This window comes from Doryrhamphus excisus, chromosome 20, assembly GCF_030265055.1.
Source record: "Doryrhamphus excisus isolate RoL2022-K1 chromosome 20, RoL_Dexc_1.0, whole genome shotgun sequence".
Lineage (NCBI taxonomy): Eukaryota > Metazoa > Chordata > Actinopteri > Syngnathiformes > Syngnathidae > Doryrhamphus > Doryrhamphus excisus.
The window spans coordinates 4266467-4293139 of record NC_080485.1 but is presented as its reverse complement, the minus strand read 5'-3'; the positions used below and the strand labels follow the sequence as shown (position 1 = coordinate 4293139).

At 44.4% G+C, this 26673-nt stretch overlaps 2 protein-coding genes across 3 annotated transcripts; one reads left to right on the top strand and one right to left on the bottom strand.

Annotated features, from left to right (window-relative positions):
- Positions 1 to 10067: 10067 nt before the first annotated feature.
- On the bottom strand, positions 10068 to 26409 carry herc4 (HECT and RLD domain containing E3 ubiquitin protein ligase 4). 2 transcript variants are annotated; one of them, XM_058057999.1, is made up of 24 exons: positions 26250 to 26409; positions 25171 to 25434; positions 24939 to 25098; positions 24786 to 24862; positions 24479 to 24700; positions 24269 to 24360; positions 23112 to 23242; positions 22889 to 23043; positions 22542 to 22618; positions 22325 to 22449; positions 22139 to 22198; positions 20700 to 20811; positions 20435 to 20624; positions 19965 to 20137; positions 18127 to 18246; positions 17937 to 18035; positions 17696 to 17863; positions 17475 to 17618; positions 16836 to 17002; positions 16626 to 16692; positions 13440 to 13522; positions 12900 to 13083; positions 12727 to 12829; positions 10068 to 12643 (listed from the first exon to the last, which is right to left on the bottom strand). In XM_058057999.1, the coding sequence occupies exons 2-24, from the start codon at positions 25394 to 25396 to the stop codon at positions 12435 to 12437; spliced, it is 3144 nt and encodes a 1047-aa protein (XP_057913982.1). In that variant the 5' UTR covers positions 25397 to 25434; positions 26250 to 26409; the 3' UTR covers positions 10068 to 12434. The 2 variants fall into 2 exon arrangements, 1 of the variants encoding a protein (XP_057913982.1); XR_009120322.1 differs by lacking the exons at positions 10068 to 12643; positions 12727 to 12829; positions 12900 to 13083; ... (7 more) ...; positions 19965 to 20137; positions 20435 to 20624 and having other exon boundaries at positions 20735 to 20811; positions 22301 to 22449.
- LOC131107740 (cytochrome c oxidase subunit 5B, mitochondrial) lies at positions 10839 to 11868 on the top strand. The gene is made up of 4 exons (XM_058058016.1): positions 10839 to 11044; positions 11385 to 11455; positions 11530 to 11629; positions 11705 to 11868. The coding sequence occupies exons 1-4, from the start codon at positions 10954 to 10956 to the stop codon at positions 11815 to 11817; spliced, it is 375 nt and encodes a 124-aa protein (XP_057913999.1). The 5' UTR covers positions 10839 to 10953; the 3' UTR covers positions 11818 to 11868.
- Positions 26410 to 26673: the final 264 nt, after the last annotated feature.

Genomic DNA, 26673 nt, shown 5'->3' with positions numbered 1-26673 from the left:
ACATGACCTGGAAAATATTGGTAATGATTTGTGTAAAAAATTATATAAAATCCCAGCAAAGTTGTGTAGCAATGCAATAAGGCTTTTATGGTACTAACAGACAAGTCCAACTGATACAAAGTGGTTTGGAGGTCAAGGGTCATATGACCTGGAAGCTATTGATAATGATTTGTGAAAAAAAATCATCAAAAATCCTAGCAAAGTTAAGTAGCAAAGCAAAAAGACGTGTATAGTACTCGCAGACAATTTCTACTGACACAAAGTGGTTTGGAGATCAAAGGCCACATGACCTGGAAGCTATTGGTAATAATTTGTGTAAAAAAAATTATATAAAATCCTAGCAAAGTTGAGTAGCAAAGCAATAAGGCGTCTATGATACGAGCAGACAAGTCCTACTGATACAAGGTGGGTTGGAGGTCAAAGGTCATATGACCTGGAAGCTATTGGTAATGATTTGTGTAAAAAATTCATTTAAAATCCTAGCAAAGCTAAGTATAAAAGTAAAAAGGCGTGTATGGTACTAGCAGACAAGTCCTACTGATACAAGGGGGTTTGGAGGTCAAAGGTCACATGACCTGGAAAATATTGGTAATGATTTGTGTAAAAAAAATATATAAAATCCCAGCAAAGTTGTGTAGCAATGCCATAAGGCTTTTATGGTACTAACAGACAAGTCCAACTGATACAAAGTGGTTTGGAGGTCAAGGGTCATATGACCTGGAAGCTATTGATAATGATTTGTGGAAAAAAATCATCAAAAATCCTAGCAAAGTTGAGTAGCAAAGCAAAAAGACGTGTATAGTACTAGCAGACAATTTCTACTGATACAAAGTGGTTTGGAGATCAAAGGCCACATGACCTGGAAGCTATTGGTAATAATTTGTGTAAAAAAATTATATAAAATCCTAGCAAAGTTGAGTAGCAAAGCAATAAGGCATGTATGGTACTAGCAGACAATTCCTACTGATACAAGGTGGTTGGGAGGTCAAAGGTCATATGACCTGGACAGTATTTATAATGACTTGTGTAACAAATTCATATTAAATCAGATTAAACATTATTTGAAAAACAAAAAGGTGTGCATCGTACTACGAGGCCAGTTTTCATATGAAATGGATTTATTGTAAGTAATTCAAAATATTAGCCCAATAATTCAATCAATACATTTGTCAATGACTTTTTATGCAGCATAGCACTCGTATAACACCCAAACTTCACAGATAAAATTAATATACTGCTTTTTAATACTCCAGCAATAATTTGTGCAGAAAGTAATAACACAGTAACCCAAAGTTCAGCAGCTGTAAAGGGCAGTGCAGGACATGAGATGGGGACAGTGAAAACAATCTGACAAATGGTGTCCCTTTAGCAGTTACAGTTGTTTTGAGGATACAGGCTGTCTACCAGTCTGGTGGCCCTGGAGCAAATATACCAGTGTCTTTTCCCTGAAAGCAGCGAGAACACCACTCAAATAATTAATCTGTTATAGCTCACCAACAGTTTAAGGTATGCATTGTAATATTAATATAAAGTGATTAACATAAAATGATTTGAAGTGCCAAGGTCGCATGGCCTGCATGCTATAATACAAAGTCTTTCAATTTTTTCATGTTAAAAGGTCATATGAAGCCCAATAAAATATAAAACTTCTAAAAATGGGCGTGTCAAATGTTTTTAGGGTATGACTAATTATTTAACACCTTTATGGATCATTTCATGGTGTGATTTAATTTTTTTTTAGCAAACTCTCTTCAATGGAATAGAAACGAATGGAAATTTATTGACGGTCCCTAGTCAGAACAAGCGGCATAGAGGGCGGGACTTCCATGTGAGCTCCCCGCAGAAGGAGAGAGCAGCCCGGCACAGTGAGGGGAACGACCGCCGTTTCTACGGAGGCGAATATCCAACGTCCAACGTAAAACTAACTTCACCACGGTCGCTCCAGGCTGGTTCATCGTCATCGCGGTTCCTGGAGCTGTGGATCAACATCAGCTTGGTCACCAGAGGTTGCTTTGTCTCACATATTAGTGTTAAAATGTTTATTCACAAGGTTTAAAAAAAAAAAAAACTAAGGAAAAAGGGTTATTCAAGTGGTTAAAAGTGAGCTTTATGTGTCTGTTGTGAAAAAATGGATGATAACAGTCAGCTTAACAGTTTCAGTTTTGGGAGAGGTAGGCTGCCTGCCACACCAGTTAGAGATGTGAATGCTGCAGGCTCCCCAGCTTTCTGTTCTACTCGCATTCTTAACCGTACACCTGCTGGTCTTCAGCCCAGTAACGCACTCTCTGACAACTCAGCTACAACTGACCTGGCATTAAATTACTTGATAACAAGCATTGCACAGCAGGTGGGACAAACTATAAGGGATCAGTTAAAGGAAGAATGTAGAGAAAGTGGTGTTAGAGGCGCACAAGCTCAGAGCAGTGTCGGCCAGTTACCTAGTGACTCTACTTACCTTAACCTGACCGGTGCCAAGTTAGTCCTGCAGTCAGATGTGAAAGAGCCTCCTGTCTTCAGAGGAGATGAGTCGGACAAGATCACGTTGTGTGAGTGGGAAGAATTGATGAAAACCTACTTCAAGAAACGAGCCACACCCGTAGCAGAGCAACATTCTGAGATAATGTGTAAGTTAATGGGAAAAGCCAAAGACATTGTAAGAATCACTCTGAGAAGCAGTCCCTCACTGAAACCAGGAGAGAGCCCAGAAGTGATCTACAACATCCTCAGTCGACATTTTGGTGAGGTGAGTTTTTCATGTATGCCCATGGCGGACTTCTACAGTACAGTCCCAACAGCAGGAGAAACTCCTCTAGAGTATTGGGTTCGGCTAAACAAGGCAGTTGATGCAGCAGAAGAAGGTTTGAAAAGGCTAGGTCGACGTTTAGACAACCCCTGCCAAGAAGTTGCTATGATGTTTGTTAAGTACTGTCCAGATCCCTCACTGGCAGCAGTCCTCAAGTTTAAAGCACCGGACAAGTGGACTGTTAGTGATATTCAAGAGCAGATAGATCAATACCAGATCGAGGCCAGAGAACAGAAACTCTCCAAGTCAAAGCAGCCTGCACTTGTCACGGTTAACATCCAGACCCCTGCACCTGATAATTTGGCGCCGACATGTCAACCCAGAGAGCCTCCTGTGCAGGTTGAGAATAACCCAGCAGCCAAACCCCCCTGCGATGATGGTTGCTTGAGAACACTGATCGGTCTCTTTGATCGTGCTTTATCACAACATGTCCTGGCCACAGACAAACCGATCCATCCGGCACAGACTTACCAAAGGTCCTGTAGAGTCTGTCAGTCTCTTGAGCACTCTACCCTTGCACACTGCAGGCAGAAACGCTTGTGTCTGTCGTGTTTTGAGCCAAATCACATCAAAAGAAACTGCCCTCGTCGCATGCCTGCTCAAAGTCAGTTCATCCCTCAACCACAAAACTTCCAGCCTTTAAACTAAGTGGTCCGCATTGGGAGAGGGGTCATGTGGACGCTAGAGAAGCAACCCTCAGTAAAGACAACATTGAACAGCATTATATTAGGGCATGTGCAGCTGCTCCAGTCAATGCAAAGGTGATAGTGCAGAATACACAGAGAATAGGTCCTTTTGATGAACTGTTTTACACTCCTGTCAGCATCAACAACAAGTCACACGTGAAGGGGATGCTGGACTCTGGCTCCATGGCCTGCACACTAAGTGAGCAAGCAGAACTACAGATGTTAAGTGACAATGTTCTATCAAATTCCATTCCTCTGACTCAAGAGATTGTTCTTGTGGGCTGTGGTGGGAAAATCAGCAAGCCTAAGTGCATGTATGAAGTTGAGATGAAAGCGTACGGAGAAACCTGTGTTGTTCCTGTTCTTGTTGTGCCAGGTCAACGTGATGATTTAATCTTGGGCACAAATGTCATCAGATTTCTTATGCACCAGCTGAAAATAAGCAGTGACTATTGGCGTCTCGTCTCCAGTGGCAATCTTCTTCCTGAGTGTGAGCAGTTTCTTGACCTCATGGCAAACTCATCCAGGTGGAGAGGTGAGGAGCTCCCGGAAAGGATTGGCACAGTCAAGCTTCAACAGTCAGTCACCCTGCTGGTGAGACAAGAACACCTTGTGTGGGGTAAGCTGCCGAATAATGTCCCAATGTCACCAGGGAGCACAGTCATTGTCGAACCCACCTCATCAAAGTCCATGCCACGCAACATCATGGTCGGCCGTGTCATTACGCCACTTTGGGGAGACAGATGGGTTCCCATGAAAGTGACTAACCTGTCCAACAAACCGATAACCCTCAAGAGGAACAGTAAGCTGGCAGATGTGTCTCCCTGCCTAGCTGTAGAAGATTTTGAAGTTTTCCAGGGTTCCAGTCAGCCTGGAAAAGCTGAAACAGACAACAGTCATGACTATGTCAAGCTCACAGATCTGAAACAGCGGCTGCAACAAATTGGTCTCAGCAACATTGACATTGACCTGTGTCACGCTGGTAATGAAGGGAAAAAGAAGTTAGTTGAGCTGCTCGAAAAGTACAATGACATCTTCTCAAAACACACGTTGGATTGTGGTGAGGCGAAAGGCTTTACCCACCACATCAGACTTACCGATGAGAAACCTTTTCGTCTTCCTTACCGCCGTGTGCCACCAGCCCACTACCAGAAACTGCGGCAGGTCCTGTCTGAGATGGAGGAGCAGGAAATAATCCGGAAATCTTTGAGTGAATATGCATCTCCTCTGGTCTTGGTGTGGAAAAAGGACGGCAGCTTAAGACTGTGCACCGACTTCAGGTGGCTGAATGCTCGCACATTCAAAGATGCGCACCCGCTGCCACATCAGTCGGACTGCCTTGCTGCGCTGGGAGGAAACACCTACTTCAGCACCATGGACCTGACCTCCGGGTTTTATAACATCCCGATGGCTGAGGGAGACAAGAAGTACACTGCATTCACGACCCCTGTGGGTTTGTATGAGTATAATAGAATGCCACAGGGTCTGTGCAATAGCCCCGCCTCATTTATGCGCATGATGCTCAGCATATTTGGTGACTTGAACTTCAGCAGTCTGTTATGCTATCTCGACGATTTGCTGGTGTTTGCTTCAACAGAAGAGGAAGCTTTGGAGAGGCTTGAGGTTGTGTTTCAGAGGCTGCGACTCCACAACCTTAAGCTAAGTCCTAAAAAGTGTCACCTGATGCGATCTTCAGTCAAGTTTCTTGGTCACGTCATAGATGGCAATGGAGTGGCTGTGGATCCATCAAAAGTTGACGTAATCACAAACATGTCCAAAAGTGATCTGATGGAAGAAGATGGCTGCACCCCATCAGTGAAGAGGATAAAGTCTTTCCTTGGGATGGTATTCTACTACCAACACTTCATTCCAAGTTGCTCTGCCATAGCAAAGCCACTCTTTGCTCTCACTGCTGGACAAAAGAAAAGAGGAAAAGTCAAGTCACAAGCAAATGCTGGCTCTTTCAGGAAGCTCAAACCCTCAGATTGGTCCGGTGAGTGTGATGCAGCTCTGTCGAAGCTTAAAGACTGTCTTTTGAACTGTGTTGTCCTCACGCATCCGGATTTTACGCTGCCCCTGATCTTGTCCATTGATGCCTCGCTAGATGGACTCGGCGCTGTACTGTCACAAGTACCAGCTGGACAAGAGAAGGCCCGCCCCATAGCATTTGCCAGTAAGACCCTGAGCAGTTCTCAGAAAAAGTATCCAGCTCACCGGCTAGAATTTTTAGCCTTGAAGTGGAGTGTGTGCGAGAAATTTAGCCATTGGTTGAGGGGTCATTCATTTACAGTATGGACAGATAACAACCCACTCACCTATATCATGACAAAGCCAAAGCTCGATGCTTGTGAGCAGCGTTGGGTGTCCAAGCTTGCTCCTTATACATTCGACCTGAAACACATACCTGGTACAAAGAACACAGTTGCTGATGCTCTTAGCAGAGATCCCTTTGCCACGACAGTCGGTCATCGGCTCATCACAGAGCACTACGACCAACTGCTTGCTGAAGCTGAGGATGTCAGCTATGATGGCATTCAGGACACTCTCCGTTTAAAGGTCCAGTGTCATCGGGTAAAGAAACCATCCCGTACCAGCCCATCATCTCAGGTTAGTCCAAATAAACATCCTTGTGACTCTGTGGCCGTCAAGGCTCTTTTGGATGCTCATGACCAATGGGATACAGCTGCTGAGACCAGGGCTGTGGAGCTGTTTCAGTCTGTGCAGGATCTTTTGACACAGGGCCAGGATTCACTTCCTGTCTTCACCTTGGAAGACCTCCAGCGAAGCCAAGAGCTCGACGCCACCGTCTCGAAGCTGGTGCCGTTTGTCATCCGAAAGAGATGACCATCCAGGCGTGAAAGAGCAGGTCTTGACTCGAAAGCTGTGACGTTGCTCAAACAGTGGGACCGGCTTCACTTTCAGAATGGTGTCCTGTACCGTGTGACTAAAGACCCCCTCAGTAAACAAAAGAGGCATCAGTTTGTCTTGCCAGAGACTCTCAAGGAGACAGCGCTGCATGGTATCCATGACATTGCTGGACACCAGGGGCAAGCGAGAACTTTACACCTGGCGAGACAACGCTTCTTTTGGCCCAAGATGGAGTCTGACGTAAGAGATTACGTCAAGTGCTGTCAAAGATGCATTCTAGCAAAAACACCAGACCCTTCTGCTAGAGCACCACTTGAAAGCATCAGAACCTCTTTTCCCATGGAGCTCGTATGTTTGGACTTTTGGAGTGCAGAAGACAGCAGGCAGCGCTCCGTCGATGTTCTTGTCCTGACAGATCATTTTACGAAGCTGGCCCATGCCTTTCCATGCACAAACCAGACCGCCAAGCAAGTAGCTAAAAAGCTATGGGATCACGTCTTCTGTGTGTATGGGTTCCCTGAACGGATCCACTCCGATCAGGGGGCTAACTTTGAGAGTGAGCTCATAGCCGAACTGCTCAGACTGTCAGGAGTCTCAAAGTCACACACTACGGCTTATCACCCGATGGGAAATGGAGGAACTGAGCGCTTTAACAGAACGTTAGGCAGCATGCTCAGATCGTTGCCCCTCAAGGAGAAACACAAATGGACACAACAAGTACAAACTTTGACGTTTGCGTACAATGCAACAGTACATGAAACCACTGGATATGCCCCTTTCCAGCTCATGTTTGGTCGTATTCCAAGGCTCCCCGTGGATGTAATGTTTAAACAGGTGCTTCACGACCCTGTGGTTGTCGATCACAAAAGCTACGTGAACACTCTGATGTCACATCTTAATGAAGCAGCCAGGATCGCTCAAACACATGCAATCAAGGAACAAGACAAACAAGCAAGAGAGTACAACAAAAAAGTAAAAGGCACTCACCTCAGCATTGGAGACCGAGTACTCATTGCAAACAAAGGCGAAAAAGGGAAGAAAAAGTTAGCTGATAAGTGGGATCCTACAGTGTACACGGTCAAAGACAGAAATCTGCAGACCCACACGTACAGGCTGGAGGACAATAAGGGCAAAACGAAAGTAGTGCACCGCAACTTAGTCCTCGACATCAGTTTCTTACCTGTGGTGGCGACTGAAAGAGAACTGTGTGACACTGGGAATGAGGATGGATCAAGTGTGACAAATTCCCTGGATTCTTTGGAGGAGGAGAACTCAGAGGAGAGGACAAGCGCATGGGTTATGAGTGAATCAGCAGATGCCGAGAGTCAGGCCAGCCTGAGTGGAGGACAGTCAGAACTGGACCAGCCCAGTCAGGATGCTGCAGCGTTGGATCATGAGGAGCTGTCTGCAGATGAGTTGATCCAGTGCGCACCAGACGGCAGAGACTCCAATAGAGACAGTGACATTAACAGTCTAGCTGCAGAACCTGACTCAGACTCCCAACATCCGTCAGACATGCTTCCAGTAGACACAGACACCAAGTCTAATCCAGACACTGACTGTGACACAGAGTCAGGGTTACTTCAGGCAAGCCCAGTGCTTTCCACAGACTCACAGGTGCCATCAGTAGATGCTGTTCATGACAGAGGCATACAAGTTAACCCATCAGCAGCTACGGAACATGTAGTCAGGACGCGGTTTGGCAGAGTCAGTAGAAAGGTCAATCGTCTTATTGAATCCATGGTTCAAAAGCCTTTTGATATAAAAGATATTGCAAGTTCATTCAGCAGGAAATCTCAGTCACTCCTAACTTTGTTTTAGTGTATCAAGGTGTTCAGATATGTAAATGTGTTGTGATTAGTGGACAATGTCACTACCGTAGTGATTTTGTATGCGGTATGTTTTGCGAAGTTTAAGGTGACGGAGAATGTGTATGGTGTACACGGCATCATATCGACCTAGGAGAGACTAAGGCTTGATCACCCTTATGTTCTTTCTGAACCTATTTTGTGGGTTTCTCATGGAAGGTACAGCTCAGAGCTTTTTAACTACCTCCGTCGGGTTTCAATGAGTGTGTGAATTGTTGTTTTTTTTGAAACGCTCACATGTACAGTCTGGATTTTGGTGAAGTTAGGAGGGGTGGATGTAACAGGTGTGTTCCAGCAATGGCGTTGTAATTCACCAAAAGTCCATCCTTAGTATTTGTTTTCATTTTGTCATATAATTTTCATGTTGAATTATTTATTTTACGTATATTGTCATTTTATTTTGAAATTTGTTTTATTTTGGTGACTTCCTGTAAGGAAGGCACTCCCTGCAGTTTCGCGGTACTCTCCTCAGATGGCGCGAGATCCCGCTGAGGAGAGACGAGCTGCTGTAGTGATTTTGTTTTGTTCGCACAGGTACGTGAGCTCATGGTTTTTTGTTCATTTGTTATAACGTTCATGATGAAACATAGGAAAAATGCCACTGTTGAATGGATTAAGCAAACTTATAGAAACGTGCATTAGCTCAGATGGCGCGAGATCCCGCTGAGGAGAGACGAGCTGCTGTAGTGATTTTGTTTTGTTCGCACAGCTGGTTTCGAATAAATCCTGCTCCACTGGCAAAACAGCGGTGAATCCCATCTCATCTGTTCACACAACACAACGCAGAGTTTGATCACCGTGAGACAAGAGAGGGTCGGCTAGACCGGCTACATATAGGCTACACATTTGTAATATTTAGTTTTTACCACCATTGTAAACAGTAATACCACAAGTAATACCAATCATTGCAGACAGTTATTTCCAAACTGATGTTTGGGCTAATTTCTATTAATAAAGGATGTCCATAGAACCCAAGATCATTTATTTGAAGCTTCAAAAGTCTTACACAAAGCACATACAAGGTTGCTGTGTGCAAGGGAGTGCACTGAACAAATGTGGGTGGGGCTCTTCATGCAAGCAGACACTTCTGCTGTCAAGATAAGGGATGATAAATCAGAGAAGCACCTCCAGGAGGCACCACCAGGATACCTCAGACTGGGCGAGACCACTGTGTGACCCTGATTATCTCACAGCAGATACAGTGGAAGAACTACAGCACCAGTCATAGGAGGACTGTTAGTTTAGACTAAACTTGCTGAAAGAAAAGATTACTAAAATAGTCAATTTACTTTGGCTTGGAGGCCTTGGACATAAAGTCAGAGAGGCCAGACCAGAGATGGTTCGAAAATGTCCAGAGGAGATATAGTGAATATATTAGTAGAAGGATACTGCGTTTAGAGCTGCCAGGTAGGAGGCGTAGAGGAAGACCAAAGAAGAGGTTTATGGATGTAGTGAAGGAGGACATGAGGGTAGTTGGTGTCAAAGAGACAGATGCAGAAGACAGGGTTGGATGGAGGAGATTGATTTGTTGTGGTGACCCATGAAGGGAAGAGCCGAAAGAGAAGGAAAAGTTGCTCAAGTGCAGTAAATTTGACAAAATCAAACGCTGTTGCTCTAAAATCTCTCCCACAATATATGGTGCACTCACGTGCAAGTAGCATAAGATTTCGTCTTCATCTTGATCCAAGATGGTGGTGTAAACAAACCAGAAAACGTATGAGTGTGGCTGACGAATAAATAATTGGCTGAAAAAAAAGTCTTAAGAAGGGTTTGGAAACAGTGGTTTAGGCACGTTATTTTCAAACAACACCACTAGAGGTCAACATACATACTGATGACGTCACTATGGTACAAGTTAAACGAACCATGGATAACATGCTTTGAAATGAGAAGTGAGAATGTGAAGGTGACAGGCAGACGTTCAAGTATTTATTTTTGATAACTAAAAATGCTTGGACGATCTTGTTTCGTGATCACAACGTTGTTGCACACAGTACAACGTTTCTGTCCAATTTAAAGAATAAATTCATTTACAAGTAAAAATGTGAAGTGTATTTTTTACACATACCTAGACTGCATACACATACCACATACACCTACCTTTCGCAGGCCATATAAAATTATAGCCCTGGCCGCATCTGGCTCCATGACACCTGTTCTCTGTAATATCTTTCTTTACATTTACTTCCCTTTTATTAACCTTTACTTTGTCTTGGAGCAGAGTAGCAACTTCAAAAATCTAACATTGTAATTGCTCCGTGTGCGCACCTTGAAGCGTTGCTTTCATTGGCTGAAATGAATGTCAATCAAGTTGTGTCGCTCTGCTCCCATTGGCCCGACCGCACTTCTTGTTGAGGCACCCTATAGTGATGAGAAACTCAATTCCTTTTATTGACTCGAATTGTAATGAGTCACTCAATGAAGTGAATTGGGTACTTAATTCACTCCAGTTTTCCGTCACAGTGCGCATGTGCACAAACTCATCCATGTGGAACAAATTGTGAATCGGGTACATCCGGTAGGTGATTCACAATTCACATAATTTCCTTTTTTTAATTTAGCTAGCTGTATCAGGGTTAACAAGCTAAGAGACGAGTTCCCGTGAGTCCCGATTCCGTTACACGATCATGAGTTTTGAACGACTCGTTCATTACTCGCACATCTCTGTCCCCTAAAGTTCAGCTGTCGCGTTTGTCACTTAATTCTCGGTACCTGAACGTAGACAGGCATGGCGAGCAGACTTCTCTACCGAGTTTGTTCAACGACGTTGCAGTTAAGGAGTCGAGTGTTGTTACAGCGTTCCATGACCACCGTGAAAGGTAAAAGTCGAGGAACACAGACCTAGCATAACATTTAAGACGGGGCGGTTTCAAGTGATTGCTGCCTTAAATGCTGTGTTCTGATAAAGCCAACTGCATACAATCCTGGATGTAATGTCTGCCACCAACTTCCCTCAACGTTTCAATTTTGCTAACTATAGTGCCCTCATGAAGGTCATTTGAACTTGGGGTAGGCCTCCTTCGGGCAGGCGTGCTTTGGTTGGGTGCCAGTGTCCTGGCAGAGGTGGCATTCAACAACAAAGTCACACTGCATTTGACACAGAAGTGTTGTCTATTGCACAATAAATCTGCTTGAAATGCATTCTTATCTAATTCCCAGGAATACCAACCGATGAGGAACAAGCGACTGGACTGGAACGCCGTGCCCTACAAGCCCTCAAACTGGGGAAAGTATGCTATTCATTTGAAAAGTGTTATAAGCTGCCCTCTTTCGTACTCATATCTGGTTGAAAATACATTAAAAGGATCCCTACAGTATATTGAAGCCTAAAGAGTACGCTGGAACCAAAGACGACCCTCACATTGTGCCTTGTATTGGAAATAAGAGGCTGGTGGGCTGTCTTTGTAAGTGATATTTCACATTTAAAAACAAATATGTATATTGAATGACTGTTTTCAGATTAATAAAATTATCTGCAGGTGAGGAAGACAACACTGCCATTGTGTGGTTCTGGCTCCATGAGGGAGATGCCCAGCGCTGTCCCTCTTGTGGGTCCCATTACAAGCTGGTCCATCATGAGTTACCCCATTAAAATGATCACTTTCATGTCTCTGAAGACCACAAATAAATGATCACCAAGTAACTCAAATACTGCAGTTACTGTCTCCTGACATGTCAGTGGCTAGAACTTTTATTTGACCACTTTAAGATTCACAGCCAAGATAATGCACTCCAAAGCGCAACTATCAAACATACGTGAAGTAAAAAGGTTAATACTGTCTCTATCACACATCATGCACGCTGTTAGCTCCTGCATTTTGGAGTGAAAGTCACTCTGCAACACTGATGCTTTTTTTTTTTTTTTTTTTGCTCAAGATAATCATTGACATTAGTGTGTTGAAGTCTTATATGTACCAGCAGGTTGCTTCCTTGTAGTTGCCATATCCAAACATGACAAAGTACATTGTTGAAATATCAAATGTAAGTCCCCCTTGTAATAAGGCATCAAATGCTATGGGAGCTTAATAAAACGCTTAAAAATAATCCCAAAGTAACACAAAAGTGTTTCTGTTGCTAAGTCTTAATGACATCTAGTGTCTTGTGAACTCCTTACAACCAGGCTCACTTCAGTCTGCAAAGCAATACATTTGGGAATGTGGAGGCCTGTGGACAGTCTGGACATGGACGTCCAGACCTTTCCCAGTGATCTCACGCCAGATTGAAGCCTTGATAGTGGTCTATTGCTTGAAGAAGCTTCTCCCGGAGTGACTCGGCACTGGTGTATTTGGGCAGGTCCAGAAGGTTGAAACAGGTGTGGGCAACGGGCAAGTAATGTTCTCCCCCACCGGTTGGCTGAATTACCAGTTTCAGGCTTTTCATACCCAAAATGGGAATACGATCGCTGCCTGTCAGGAACACTGAGGAGACAAATGACATCCATTTCATGTTGTGCATCTCCACCATGCCCAAATACTGGCTTGCTACAGAGAGCAACACTTACACAGGAACTGTTTCTTCTTTTCTAAAGGAAGGTTGTGGAACACGTCCCAGAATATCCTAATGGTGGGATGGTCTGCCCAGTACTCTCCCTTGTATTCAGTGCTCTTGAGGGGGAGAAAAAAAATACATGACATTTTCCATACCAAACCCAGATATGAACAAATGTTTCCAAACCTTTTCAAGCTCAGTCCAGTCATAGTTGGTGTTGCCAATCACCATGCCCTGTAGTTCGTTGGGCTGGAACAGCTCTAGAACTTTGCCTCCACACACCTTGTGGAAGCCTGCATAGAAGCACTCAAAGAGCGGCGCCACCGAGATGTTGAATATGTACTCTACGTACGCACTGACAAAGTCTTGCCTGCACAGAAAAACGTAAAATCACACAGAATTTATGTGTGATTGTGTACAGTACAGTAGGAGAAATAAGTATTAATGCGCTGTTACGTTTCATTTTAGAAAAAGGCTAAAAAAAGATGTGATACATACGTATATAATGAAATCTTTGATAAGTCATTAACATTTACATTTTCTGTCAACCGTAACAGTTTTGTTCATATTTTAAGGTGGCAGACTTCCAAAATCAGCAGGAAATTAAATGCTTATTTTGCTCACCCTATGTGTAAAAGCAGCAACTCAATAGTTGCACTCGGGAAGAAATCAGATTGTTATAAATACTTATTTCACACCAATGCCAAAACAAGCAGAAAATATTACCTGTTTGATTTATTAACATTGATGTTTTCACCATTAGGTATAAGTTCCAAGACCTCCGTGGCACCATAGTTTTCCTCAGTGATCTGAAAAGAAAGGGAATTTTGTTGAAAGAGACACTAAACACTAATCCCTGTGAAATTACTGAGAGATGCTGTCATGGAAGTGTCCAAGAAAGAAACTGCAATGGACAGCTTATCAAAACAATTTGTGGAGTGGTAAACCTCAACAGGTGGTCATTGGGGCCCCACCAGAGCGTTCCATCTGGCCCCCAGAATGAAATTACTTCATTCAGTTCTGGGCTATAAAATAAGCAAAAATCATTTTTTGTATAATCACGGGTACTAGCAAAGTCTGGCTTTTGAAAAAAGGCTGAGACTGAATGAGTTGAAATATTGATCCGTACACGTTGACGTCAGAAGCGTTCATATCAACTTGGTAAACATAAGAGCCCCAAAGGTGTCTTCTGTGCACGTGCATACTTTCCTACATTTGATGTTTGACAATGTGAATAGTACTAACTGTTTTTTTTTTTTGTCCCGTCCAGCCATTGGGGCAGATAGTATTGTTGATCTAAATGCCCTTACATGCTAAACAGATTTGCTCTGTGTCAGGAAAGGTGTAAGCTACAACTTCCCTGTACTATGAAATTTTATTTGCCGTTATTTGATGTTTTTGTTATGCGAATTTGGAGCGGCCGGACCGCAGCAAGAAGAAACACAGACAAGAAGGAGAGAAACTGGGGGTGGGGGCGGCAGGAGAGAGAGAGAGAGACAAAAACAGCAGCAACAACAATTCCCATGACAACAAGAGTGACAAACAAGACTGCATCAGTTAAATGTCAATGATGGCTATGGGGTCACAATGGAGATGATATCACTGAAATGAAACAGTCCAACTTACCAGTGGCAATAGTAACAATGAAGACATGAACCGTGATAGTAAACACAATTACAGCCATACAGTTGCAATAATTGAAATTTCACTGCTTGACATCATTATTACTGTAATAACAGCATGCCAATAGCATAAAGACTTCAAGGATAAGACGGTAGATTGTGTCGAGAAGCACCCATGTGCTGTGAGTGCCTATATGGAGGTGTGTACTTCTGTGTGCATATTCATATGTGTGCGTAAGTGTGCTCGTATGCGTGTGTGTATGCCCCATCCACTCAATACGCACACACGCAAGCACACACCGTGGACGTCCCCGGGTGGGGCGTCCAGGGCGCTATAGGGCGGGGGACCCAGGGGTCCCACACCCACAACCAGGCCCCGAGCCCAGGGAGACACGGGATAGACCCCAGACCCCCTCGACCACGGCGTCGGGGCTACAGCAATGAGGCAGACAAAGGAGCGGGCGAGGGGGGGAGGCCTGCACATGAGCAAGCGAAGGGCGGAGGCGAGCAGCAAGGTGCTGGCCGACACCCGCCGGGCAGCTCACCCTCGGAGAGGAAGTGCCACAGCTCCAAGCCACGGGGAGGCCAAGCACCAGAGCCGAGGAGTCAAGACCAGCGCTAGGCCACCAACAGATCTCATCATCCACCGGGATGTCTGCCCCCCCCACACCCTGCCCCCAGAACCAGCAGCGCACCACCCACGTACCGGAGAACCATCCCCGACGAGCCCTAAGACAAGACCGGGGACCGAAAGCGATGCAGCAGAGCATAGAGACCAGTGGCAGCAGACACACAAACGCCCGGGACAGCATCGTCCACCCCAGCAGGCCCGACTCCGAGGCGCATGCCCCCCACCCCCACACGCCACCCAGGCCCCTGTCCCCACGAGCTAGATCAGGCCCCATCCCAACACACAGCCCGGTCCCCGCAGCAGCCACCACAGCAATCCTAAGCCACCACCAGACTTCAGGCCACCAGCAGCATGGACCCCGCTGCCCAGAGACCGCTGAACGCCCCCTCAATGGCACGGTGGTGCCCGCGACCCAGGACAAACCAAGGGAGGTAGCACCAACTGCGCCCCTAGGGCAAGCCCCAGTGTCAGCTGGTTCCAGCGGGACCTCCAGGAAGGGTGACCAAGCCAGAGGAATGCCGAGGACAAAGGGGCATCCGCAAGGAAACCCCTCACCCAATCACAACCAATTGCAGATCACCCCCAAGGTCATACATGTATGTGAGGTGGTGCAGTGCAGCAGGGAGGACCGGGGCCCACACACGCCCACCACGCACTACCAACCAACCGAGCGGGGCAAGCCAGCACAGCACCGCCCGGAGCAAGCCGTGGGCCACAGGACCAGCCACAGGCCCCACCCAGCCCATCATGGCAACCAGTCCGGCCCGCCAACTCCCCCAGCGATGGCCTCCGGCCACCCCACACAGGGGGTCCCACCAGAGATTGTGCCAGCTACGCCACCCCAGACCACCAGGAGCTGCGGACAAACCACGCGCCCCGAGGCAGCTCCCACAACTGCCAGAACAGCAGGGACCGCAGCAGCAGGGAGCAACACCACAGAGACCACAGGAGAACCGGGACCCGCATGAGGCAGAGCACAACCACGCCCCCAAGGCACGTGAGCCAAAAGTGCCAGGGAGGGACAGAGACACACACACCACACAGTAGAGCCCACAAGAAAAGCAACACCCCAACAGCCGCAAAAAGTGAATGCCCCCCCAGCCCCATCCTCCGCCCCAGCGCCGACCCATCTCCACCACATCTCCCATCCGCCCACCTACACACCAAGTAGGACACCCCGGAGGTGGGAAGACCGCCACAAGACCGAAGAAAGAGGTGGCCAGCCAGACACCGGCAAATAGCAGGGGCCGCCCGTGAGCCACTGGCCAGACCCACCCCCAAACCCTTGGATGAGGCTCCCCCACAACCCACGACCCCAAGCCCCCCATGCCCACACCCCACAGTCCCACACAGTAACCAAGCCAGAGCACCCAGGGCAAACCCCGTCCCACCGCCAGAGGCGAGGGAGGCCGCGGAGGAACCAGCACCACCGGGCGCACACAGGCCCCTCCCCCGGTAGCAGCAGGCGCCCACCACCCACCAGATGCGGCAACCCGTCTACCCACACCCCGAGGGACGGCCTGCACCGCCCCCGGGACGACCACCCCCACCCACACCCCATCCCCAGATCCGGACAGCTCCCCACCAACCCCCACCAGAACCTCCAGGGGGTCAGCCCAGCAAGAAGGGACAGAGATACCTGGCACTAATAGTACTAACTGTGAAGTTCAAGCAGAAGGTTTCCTCGAGGTCATCCTCTGGGTAGTCCAGTAACAGTTGGAGACTCCTAGATGAAAGCATATAGATTTGTTATTAAGTGTGAAATTAGTCTCACATTGAAATGTATCTTGAGGTGATGATGAACGTCAGACTGTACTGATGTTAAAATGTGCTTCATGGAGCGATAAGATGATGTTCTTTTGACCTCACCTCCCTACATCTGGCATGAGCTCCTTCAGGTCATCTAACGTGGGTTTCCTCTTCAGAAGTTTCTTGTAAAGCGCCACAGGAAAGTTGAGCTCCACAATGGTGAGGTTGTAGATGGCGAGACCACAGATAACTCCGATCAGGTTGAACAAGTCAGTGTCCTCAAAGGTCTGGAAGGAACATTCATTTACTGGCAGTTTGTATATGTAACTATAGATGACTACTTTCATGATCATGATGAACATCCACTGGCTTATTGGCTCATAATGGCTACCAAAAGAAATCATCCAAAGTGTGGAAGTATTGTGAAAAGGTAAACGATCACATATCACATGACAACCAACATCGTATCATTTAAAACAGGTAAGGCTCTTGGACCAACTTAATTTTATATTTCCACAGTGAATTTGAATGCCAAAAATTGTTGTTTTTCAAGTAGTGTTCCTATTTTTTGATGTGTGTCAACAGCAACCATGTTTGGGGTTTGTCTTGCCTTCTGTCACTAAATACATTCATAAATGTTTTTTAAGTTTGAACCTTTTTCTTTGAGGTGGAAGAAGAGGTCTGTACATTTGGTGGGCTCGCCATTAGCCCTGTTTTTTAATCGGTGTCTACTATTACAGAGACAAATCCAATCTGTACCTTGCGTGAGAACCAGATGAGCCTGGACTCTTCGTGGTAACGGAACATGCCGTACTTTGGGTCCAACAGCTCTTTCATGATCAGGAGAAAGAATTCTTTTCTCACACCTCCAGCATCAACCGCCTCTTCTCCAACAAAGATAACCTGCCCAGAATTGTAACCACAACATGTTTCACACTGTCAGGGTTCTCTTACATTTGTGCAATAGATAGAAGATAAACCTTTAGTGGCTTCTTGTAGTCAACGTTCTTGGATTTCCTGAGCACTTCCATCGTGTCTCCTACTATATTTTCCCTCCGGACAATGAGGATGAGGCAGGGGTTTACAGATTCCACGGCAGGTAAAAACATGGAACTCAAGTTTTGCATTTGAGCCTGATCCACTGCCATCTATTCACACAGAAAATACTCATTAGCTTCCATTTTGCAGCATTATAGTGTTTGTAAATGAAAACGGCAGTACCTGCATTTGTAAGACAGCATCAGTCTGGAGCAGAGTTGTCTTTGCTGGTGCATCAAATACAAAAGGGTACCTGCACAAAGTTACTACACCGTCGTGACCCTGAGGACACCAATAAACGAGCCACATTAGTCAAGTTCTGACCAGCTTCCTAACTTCATATAAAAAGGAGGCTACAGGCTTAAATACTCACCCCTGGATACATTTGTCCCTGAATCCAAGTGATATAGTCATTTCTGATGTCTATCAAGTCATCCAATTCATGAATGTAGAATTTATCATACTGTATAATGTGTCCAGCTCTCTCATTCACCTGAGGTGATAGGAAAGTGGAGATGATCAATAAGTCATGAGAAATGTAGACCAGTGGTTCTCAACTGGTTTGGCTGTGAGACCCACCCTATATGATAAGCGAGCCAAATTATAGACATTTTTGAACCAAAATTATTCAAATACAGTCATCCCTTACCACTTCAAATGTTGTGGCATAAATCATGCTGTTTAGTGGCTGAATACAGTCTATTATTCATTCATTCATTCATTCATTCATTTTCTACCGCTTATCCTCACGAGGGTTGCGGGGGTGCTGGAGCCTATCCCAGCTGTCTTCGGGCGAGAGGCGGGGTATACCCTGGACTAGTCGCCAGCCAATCACAGGGCACATATAGACAAACAACCATTCACACTCACATTCATACCTATGGACAATTTGGAGTGGCCAATTAACCTAGCATGTTTTTGGAATGTGGGAGGAAACCGGAGTACCCGGAGAAGCCCACACACGGAGAACATGTAAACTCCACACAGAGATGGCCGAGGGAGGAATCTCACTCGAGTCTCCTAGCTGTGTGGTCTGCACGCTAACAACTCGTCCACCGCTCGTGTTGCAACTCAACTCTGAACCCCTGACATCACGTTCTGTCCACCACCCACTCAGCTCCCCTACCACCGGGACACATTTACAGCAACACACACACGTGCATTAGTCTTATATGGCTTATTTTATTTAATATTATTCAATTTTTGTCATATTATTTCTACTATATTTGTTATTATGAGTGTATATTTCATTTTGTCATATTATGTCTCCTATATTTGGTGACATAATGACATAAAAAGTAAAATATATAAGAACATTAATAAAAACTAAAATAAGCATGTGGAAAAATATAAAAACATTTGGTTAAGATCCACAACAAAAGGTATAGGGTATTAAAATAACCCCTAGATAAATGTCAAGTTCAAAGGTTATAAAAAAAGAGTATACTAAGAGCACGAGTTAAAAGCCAAATTAAATAGTTGGGTCTTGAGCCTATTTTTTAAAATCTCAACGGTCTCTACGGCCCTCAGGTCCTCCGGGCAGGCTGTTCCACAAACGGGGGCCATAAAACTGGAAAGATGCGTCACCTTGTGTTCGTGTTTTAACTCTGGGAATACATAACAGGCTGGTGTCGGAAGACCTGAGGGTCCGCGAGGGTTCATAACTTAAAAGCAATTCAGAAAGATAAGAAGGCCCACAACCCCTAATACATTTAAAAACTATTAAGAGAACCTTAAAATCAATCCTGAAACATACAGGGAGCCAATGGAGTGATTTTAGAACCGGTGTAATATGCGCTTGCTTTCTGGTCCTTGTCAGCACACGGGTGACACAGCTGAGTTCTGTAAAAGTTGTAGACTTGTGATGTTTCTTTTAGGAAGGCCAGAAAGCAGGGCATTGCAATAGTCAATACGACTGGAAATGAAAGCATGCATCAGCATCTCTGTATTTGCCTGAGATAAAACCCTGTTTTTGTAACATTTTTAATGTGTGGAATAAAATTGAGCTCAGAGTCAAAAATGATCCCAGTCCACTTTCCTGTCATACATGGGAGTCTCACTGTGGGCATAATTCCCCCATGCTACACAACATAAGCACATTTTTCTGCCCAACCCAATGTAAACAGGTCCATAACCCTAAAGTAGGTTGTGGAACCACCAGTTGAGAATAACTGGTGTAGACTATTGGAAAGACTTTGACAGATTTCTCACCAAGTGCAGGATTTCCATCAATCGGAGGGATGTGTCCAGGAAACAGGTGAAAATTCTCTGCTCTGTCGATGGGATGCCCACCTTGTGCATCTGAAGCAGATACACCACCACCCCTTTGTACAGCTCTACCAGCCGCTGGAAGACTGGGGGTTCGAATGTAGACCACCACTTTCCTGAGGCAAACAAAATATAAGCAATAACCTGTGTCCATCAAGCAGTGCAGTTTGCTACAGTTCACTGGTCAACAAAGACACACTTGTGTGCCTTTTCTCTATAAAAGCATGTCTTTTGTTTGTAACACAAAATAACACAGTATCAGGCTGCTAAGTTGAACAGCTATTACCATCTGACCAACACAACTAAGAGGAATGTTTCTAACGTTCCAAACTGCACTATGGCAAACTGAGCTTAACAGAACCACTTAGTACAATCATATCTAAAAGGTTCATGTCTGTAGCCCTTCCTCTTACCTAGTACCTTCAGAGGAGCTTCTTTCAGGCTGAGGAGTGATTTTGCAAACGGGATAGAGATTGTCACATAATTGTTTGGATCACTGAAGAGAGGGCATTCTGGAAGAGTGAGGTAGAGTCTCAGTGCTTCTATGTCTGGAGGGGAGTTGCTCAGTCTTGGGATAAGGTTCTTCTCCATACTAGCAGCAATCTGACAATGATGAAGAAAGTCAAGAGGCCTGCGAGCTCTGTGCCAATGACCACGAATGATGTATTGATGCCTGACCTGTTGGGAGATCTCAGGGTGATCTTGTGTAATCAGTCTGTGGAACAGGAGACGGGCCATGTTCATATCGGTCCCTGACCATTTACTGCTGGTACAGTAGTGATCGGGATGACTGAGAAAAGGAGAAGCACAATTACAGTGTGACTGAATAGAGGCCGTTTCAAAAGGCTACTTGCACAAATGCTAGAATATGTGATTCTGCTTTATACTGAACACATGGTGAATGAAAAGATTTATAATCGAGTAGAACTGGAGGGTAGCAGAGGTGAGGATGCTGAGGTTCTCATTGGGAGTGACCAGGATGGATAGGATCAAAAATGAGTACATCAGAGAGAGTCAGGGAGGCCAGACTGAGATGGTTGGGATATGTCCAGAGGAGAGATAGTGAACATATTGGTAGAAGGATGCTGCCAGGTAGGAGGCGTAGAGGAAGACCAAAGAGGAGGTTTATGGATATAATGGAGGACATGAGGGTTGCTGGTGTGAGAGAGACAGATGCAGAAGATGGGTTGGATGGAGGGGATTGATTTGCTGTGGCGACCCCTGAAGGGGAAAGCCCAAAGAGGAAGGAGAAGACAGTGGAACCTCAGTTATCATCTGCCATGGTTAGGGTGTTTTTCAGTGAACATCAAAAATGTACACCAAACATTTGCCTCATTTTGATGAGCTCACATCATCACATTATGTCTTTGACAACAGTCATGTCTTCAGTAAAAGTAACATAAAATGTTGATTTATTGCTTTCATTCATCATTTATATATAGTATTTATATGTATTTAGAATTGTTTTCTGCATGTACAGCTATAACTGTAAAACTATAAATATGTTTTGTGTTAACATTTTTGGCTTTCTGGAACACATTAATTGAATTTCCATGATTTCTTATAGGAAACTTGTTTTTTGTTTTGGGTCTTTTGTGATGTCACTACAAAAATACAAAAAATGTGATTTTATTTTTTGGACAGCCAAAGCAAGTCAACCACGAGTAGTTTTGCCATAGTTTTTATGCCGAATGCCCTTCCTGACACAACGCTTTCTTTCCTTGTCGTTTTCTGAGGATGGACTGAAAAAGATTGGGGGAAAGCCAACATACTTGTCAAAGACAACATGGAACTGAACAAATATTGAAAATTACATCACCTCAAGTCGAAAAGACATATAGAACTGAAGTCATCCCACATCCCACAACGTGCATGTTCAGCTTAACTGGAGATGCTCAATTGTCCATGGGTATGACTGTGAGTATGCATGTTTGTCTATATGTGCCCTGTGATTGACTGAAGCAGTTGAAAATGAATGAATGCTGATGACAGTAATAAACAATAAAAGAACGGAAGACAAACCACAAAGCTGCATCTACTCCTCATATGAAGCGTGAGTTGTAATCTCCCTCGACCACTTGTGAGAGAAACCCAACCTCCCCTCACAACCTAATTACCTTGTATATAAGAAGGATCCATTGAGGCAGCTTGCTGATGAAAATACCAGGTCAATCTCACTGAGAGAAACACAAGAGGGGAGCAATCAGTGTGACTTTTCACAACCAGGTATCCATAAAGGAATGACTGCACCATGTTGTCCCCATACACGGCCAGCCTACGTTGTAAGGACGAGAAGACTTTACTTGGTGATTTCTTGTGGGAGTCTTCCTGGTGAGTGGTCCAGCCATTTTCGTATTGTTTCCTCATTCAAGGTGCAAACTCTTGGCTGGGGGTCTGGTATCGACACATTGTCAATGTTTTGCAGGTTCTACCAACACAACAGAAGAGAAAGTAGCACATCTCCTGTCATGCCACATTCCATGGGCAAAAATGTAAGTTGTTGCTGAATACTGAACTTACATTGGTAGCACAGTAATGAGCAAAGCTTTGGTCTCCTCCAGCATAAATCCTCTTCACACAAACACTCTGATGCATACCTGCAAAGATAAACTATGAAAATAAGTAACATTCATTTTATAAATAGAAAAAGGTAGAATGACGCAAAAACATTTTGAGCGTGAGATGTCATCCACCCATCCATCTTTTATTGCACTTATCCTCATTAGGGTGGATATCGTAATTTCCAATGTATAAGACGCTACTCTTCTAACGCTTTGAACCCCGTGGATTATACAGTGATTCGGCTAATTTATGGTCACATTCTAATCTCACAACATCGCTATTGTAACTAGATCACTGAGACTCACATGTATCATCAGGACCACTGGAGGGTATCCAGGGGCCCTTGACGGGGCCTGGGCTTTTTCTGTTGCAGGTAGACCGGGTTCCAAGTTGTCCATTACCGCCAAGTCCAAATGAGTCCATCTTTTCGCACGAGGGTGTGAAAGCCAACGTGTGCTGTCTTGAATTGTAAAAATAAGTTGTTGGGCGTTTTTTTCCATATATAAAATATATACAAAGAGGTCGCACCTTCCACATGCAATCTGTGTGACTACATTTCCCATAAGCTCAAACACTTTCCTTGGATTGATTTCATGGTTTGTAGAGTTATGTCCCAGTTGGCCATATCCTCCTGCTCCAAATGTAAAGACACCTCCCTCCTGTAGAATAAGCAACACAACTTTCTTATAGACAAGATACCTGCAAAGCTACAATCAGCAACATCATGGTTACAGTGTGGTGACACATACACATTTTTCAGCAAGTTATGCACAGTTGGCATCTGGCATGTATCTTTAAAATATGAATAATAAAAAGTAGTCGACAGAGAGAATAATCTCACACATCTGCAAACAGTGATTCTAAATTATTGTGGTTATAAAAGCAACATTTTAAGACTTGTGGTTTTAAAGGGGACGTATTATGCTCATTTTTTGACCCTTTGTATTGAGTTGTGGTCTCCTATAGAGCAGCTACACACAATAACCCACACAGAAAACTTTTTCGATTTTGCAGAATCTGTACCTATTCCAGCTGTATTCCCAGTCACGTTGTTCCTATTTCAGTGCACATTTATCATGTGTGATGTGCCCACTTTCCTAGTAAGATAAGATATGCCTTTATTCGTCCCTCAGTGGGGAATTTGCAGTAATAAGCCCATTTGTTTAAGGAAAAAAACAACATTAGACAACTGGTCTACTATGAACAAATATTAATGAATTGGATTCAACTAGTAAAATCCTTAGTCAAAGACAGCCCTCGTAATTTTAGAAGACAAAAATGTAATTACATGACTTAATGAAGGAGATATCAAGAGGTGCGGTTTGTCATCAGACATTCTAGTCTTCTCTTGAGAAAAAAAATACACAAAATCGCCTATTTGGTCGAGTTTGGTGCATCATCAGCCAGTAGTTTTTTCAAAACATATTTACTGATATTCCCTGATGAATAAATAGAATGTCTCTGTAATATTATACCTTTTCCTGAAAATATACAACTTCACAGTATTCTCATAATACAACATTTTTCCTTAGAAAAGTTACAACTTATTCACATAACAATTATTATTCTTATGTTTTTTCTACCAAGTCAAGAATTCAGCATGTTGTGTCATCAGAAGACCCTATATTATCCAGTCTGCACTACTGCTGCAGTATATTGCTTACTGTAAACAATATATAACTGACCTTGGTCAGAGCTGCTGTGTGATCTTCTCCACAGGAGATGAAAATTACTCTCTGCGATCTAAGTGACTTGAGTAGGGTTGGAAAACATCGGTCTGAGAGAAGAAAAAAAGGCTGTGTCATGTCTGTCTGATATGTTACTATATTATTAATAGTGAACTACAAATACAGAGAGTGCCAACACATGTCTTAAAGATGTATTAACTTCCTCACCATTGCTGTCATTGAGGCCCAGCTGACCAAACTTGTTCCGGCCCCAACCAAACACTGCTCCTGAGAGAGTAAGGGCGAAGCTGTGAGCGCCACCTGCTGATAGTTGAACAAAAGGAACACCCTGCAGAGAATGAATGATTTGGGGAGTGGAAACGCTTTGTCCATTGGCTCCAAGTCCAAGTTGTCCGTATCGATTTTGACCCCAGGAGAAAACCTGTCCCGCTGAGGAAAAAAAAATGCACATATCCCGTCATGACAATTATCATTTAAAGGAATATAATGTATACAATGCATGAACCATCCTCACCTTTTGAAAGTGCAATGGAGTGCCAGTAACCACAGGCTACCTGAGCGATTTGAACATCACTCAAAGTCTTGATGTTTCTGCCATTTAGAGACAGAAATCTTATATTGCAGTTGCTGCTGGTACATCATATATTAGCATACAAGCAAGCTTTACCTAGGCACACGAACACATTCCTCAAAGTTATTTAAGCCCAGCTGCCCATCTGAGCCCAGGCCCCATGAGAAAACCTGCCCGCTGTCATTCAAGGCAAGTGTATGCGATTCGCCACAAGACACCGCTGTTATGATCTGAGCATCAAGAGCCACAACCTGTTCTGATGGAGGACATTAAATGGATGAGTCGATCCATCAAACATCATTAAGATCAGCTTTTTAAAATCACCAACCTGGTTTCTTCCTGGACTTCTCATGACCCAGCTGACCCAGATCATTGCAGCCACAAGTGTAGACAGTGCCATCATCCACCAGGAAAACAGTGTGCTTGCGTCCACAGCCCACATCACGCACTTGCTTCCCATGGAAAAACTCACATTTCCTTGGTTCAACCACTATCTCTTCATCAATGCCACCCAAACCCAGCTGTCCATAGGAAGCATTGCCCCAACACAGCATTGTAGTCCTTCTGTGTGGCTAAATAAGCCAGTCGGGGCCTGGGCAAAAGATGACACAGGAAGATAGCATTAAGGTTAAACTCCACAGAAAATAACTAGATAAACAAAACTATTTCTACTAGGGTTGCCTAGCAAGGTAGCTAAATAGCGTTATAGAGAGCAATAACGCTACGCCAATGAAAAATTGGTTCGTGGGCGTGGTTAGCTACATAAGCGTGTTTTGCATTTAGCATCTTAAACATGTGTAAGTACTCTAGGCTCTGCGGGTAACACGTACACAGATTAGCAAAGAAGCATACAGTAGAAATTATGATTGTAAAGCAATACAATATAACACAGCTAAAATGACACTTCCGGTTATGCTCCAAATTAAAGGTAACCGTCAGCGCTATTATCGGCGCGCTGACCGAGTAACGAGTTCGCTCAGAGCTAAATTTATATTTAATAGTCATTATTTCAAACATGTTTGTGGTAGTCCTTTTTTGGAGCGTTCATTCGGAAGTAATCCCGGGCTAACGACAGGATAGCAGATCAGAGAGCATGGCTTTTGGAGCGTAAGCACGGTCGAAGTACGGTTACCTTGACGTACTTGGCACGATGGCGTGAGCGTTAGAAGAAATGTTCGAATTTTACAACTGCTTTTGGTATGGTATGGCTTTGAAAGGACAATGAACACAGTAACTGAAACAAAATATATTGTACGGTTAATTTAGATGGGCGTGTCATCTATCGCCCCTATCTTCTTTATCCGTTCGGCACCCGTGCATACTTTTTTTAGTTGAAGGACTCAGAATGCACATTAAATCGTTGCATTTTAAAACGAGGCGTTAAAAGGAGCACACGGCAAATCTTACGAATGGAGACGGATCTGACGACGATATTGTTGTCCCAATCACGCCGCCAGTCGCTGTCAAAAACATTCGAAGATATCCACAGTCGCTCCCCTCCACTATCCTACACTTTTGCTATATATGTCAACAACTACTATGGAGCTGGCGCTACATGTTTACGTCAAGTTAGACATGTTTTTCTACTGCCGGTTTTACCTTTGGAAATAAAAGTCGTCATGTACCTTGAGTCGCGACCAGACACGGCAATGGACTTTAAGCATTCCACTTTTACACAATACACAAACTATTGAATATACACACTATCTCAAATTATATTTTTTTTCTTTTGAATGAGTGTGTTTGATGCTGCTCGTAAATGGATGATTACCTTTAATGTGAAAGTACACGCGCGGTAGTGCCGCGACTGACGTGCTCAATGTGCGAGGTA

Excerpts from the sequence above, each read along its gene's own strand:
- LOC131107740 (XM_058058016.1), top strand. The coding sequence starts at position 10,954 with ATGGCGAGCAGACTTCTCTACCGAGTTTGTTCAACGACGTTGCAGTTA. Across the intron at positions 11,045-11,384 it reads TTCCATGACCACCGTGAAAG|GAATACCAACCGATGAGGAA; the intron begins GTAAAAGTCGAG and ends TCTAATTCCCAG. Across the intron at positions 11,456-11,529 it reads AAGCCCTCAAACTGGGGAAA|GATCCCTACAGTATATTGAA; the intron begins GTATGCTATTCA and ends ATACATTAAAAG.
- herc4 (XM_058057999.1), bottom strand. The coding sequence starts at position 25,396 with ATGCTGTGTTGGGGCAATGCTTCCTATGGACAGCTGGGTTTGGGTGGC. Across the intron at positions 18,247-19,964 it reads TGATGGAAATCCTGCACTTG|GTGAATGAGAGAGCTGGACA; the intron begins GTGAGAAATCTG and ends CTATCACCTCAG. Across the intron at positions 12,644-12,726 it reads AAAGAAGAAACAGTTCCTGT|TGTTCCTGACAGGCAGCGAT; the intron begins GTAAGTGTTGCT and ends TTGTCTCCTCAG.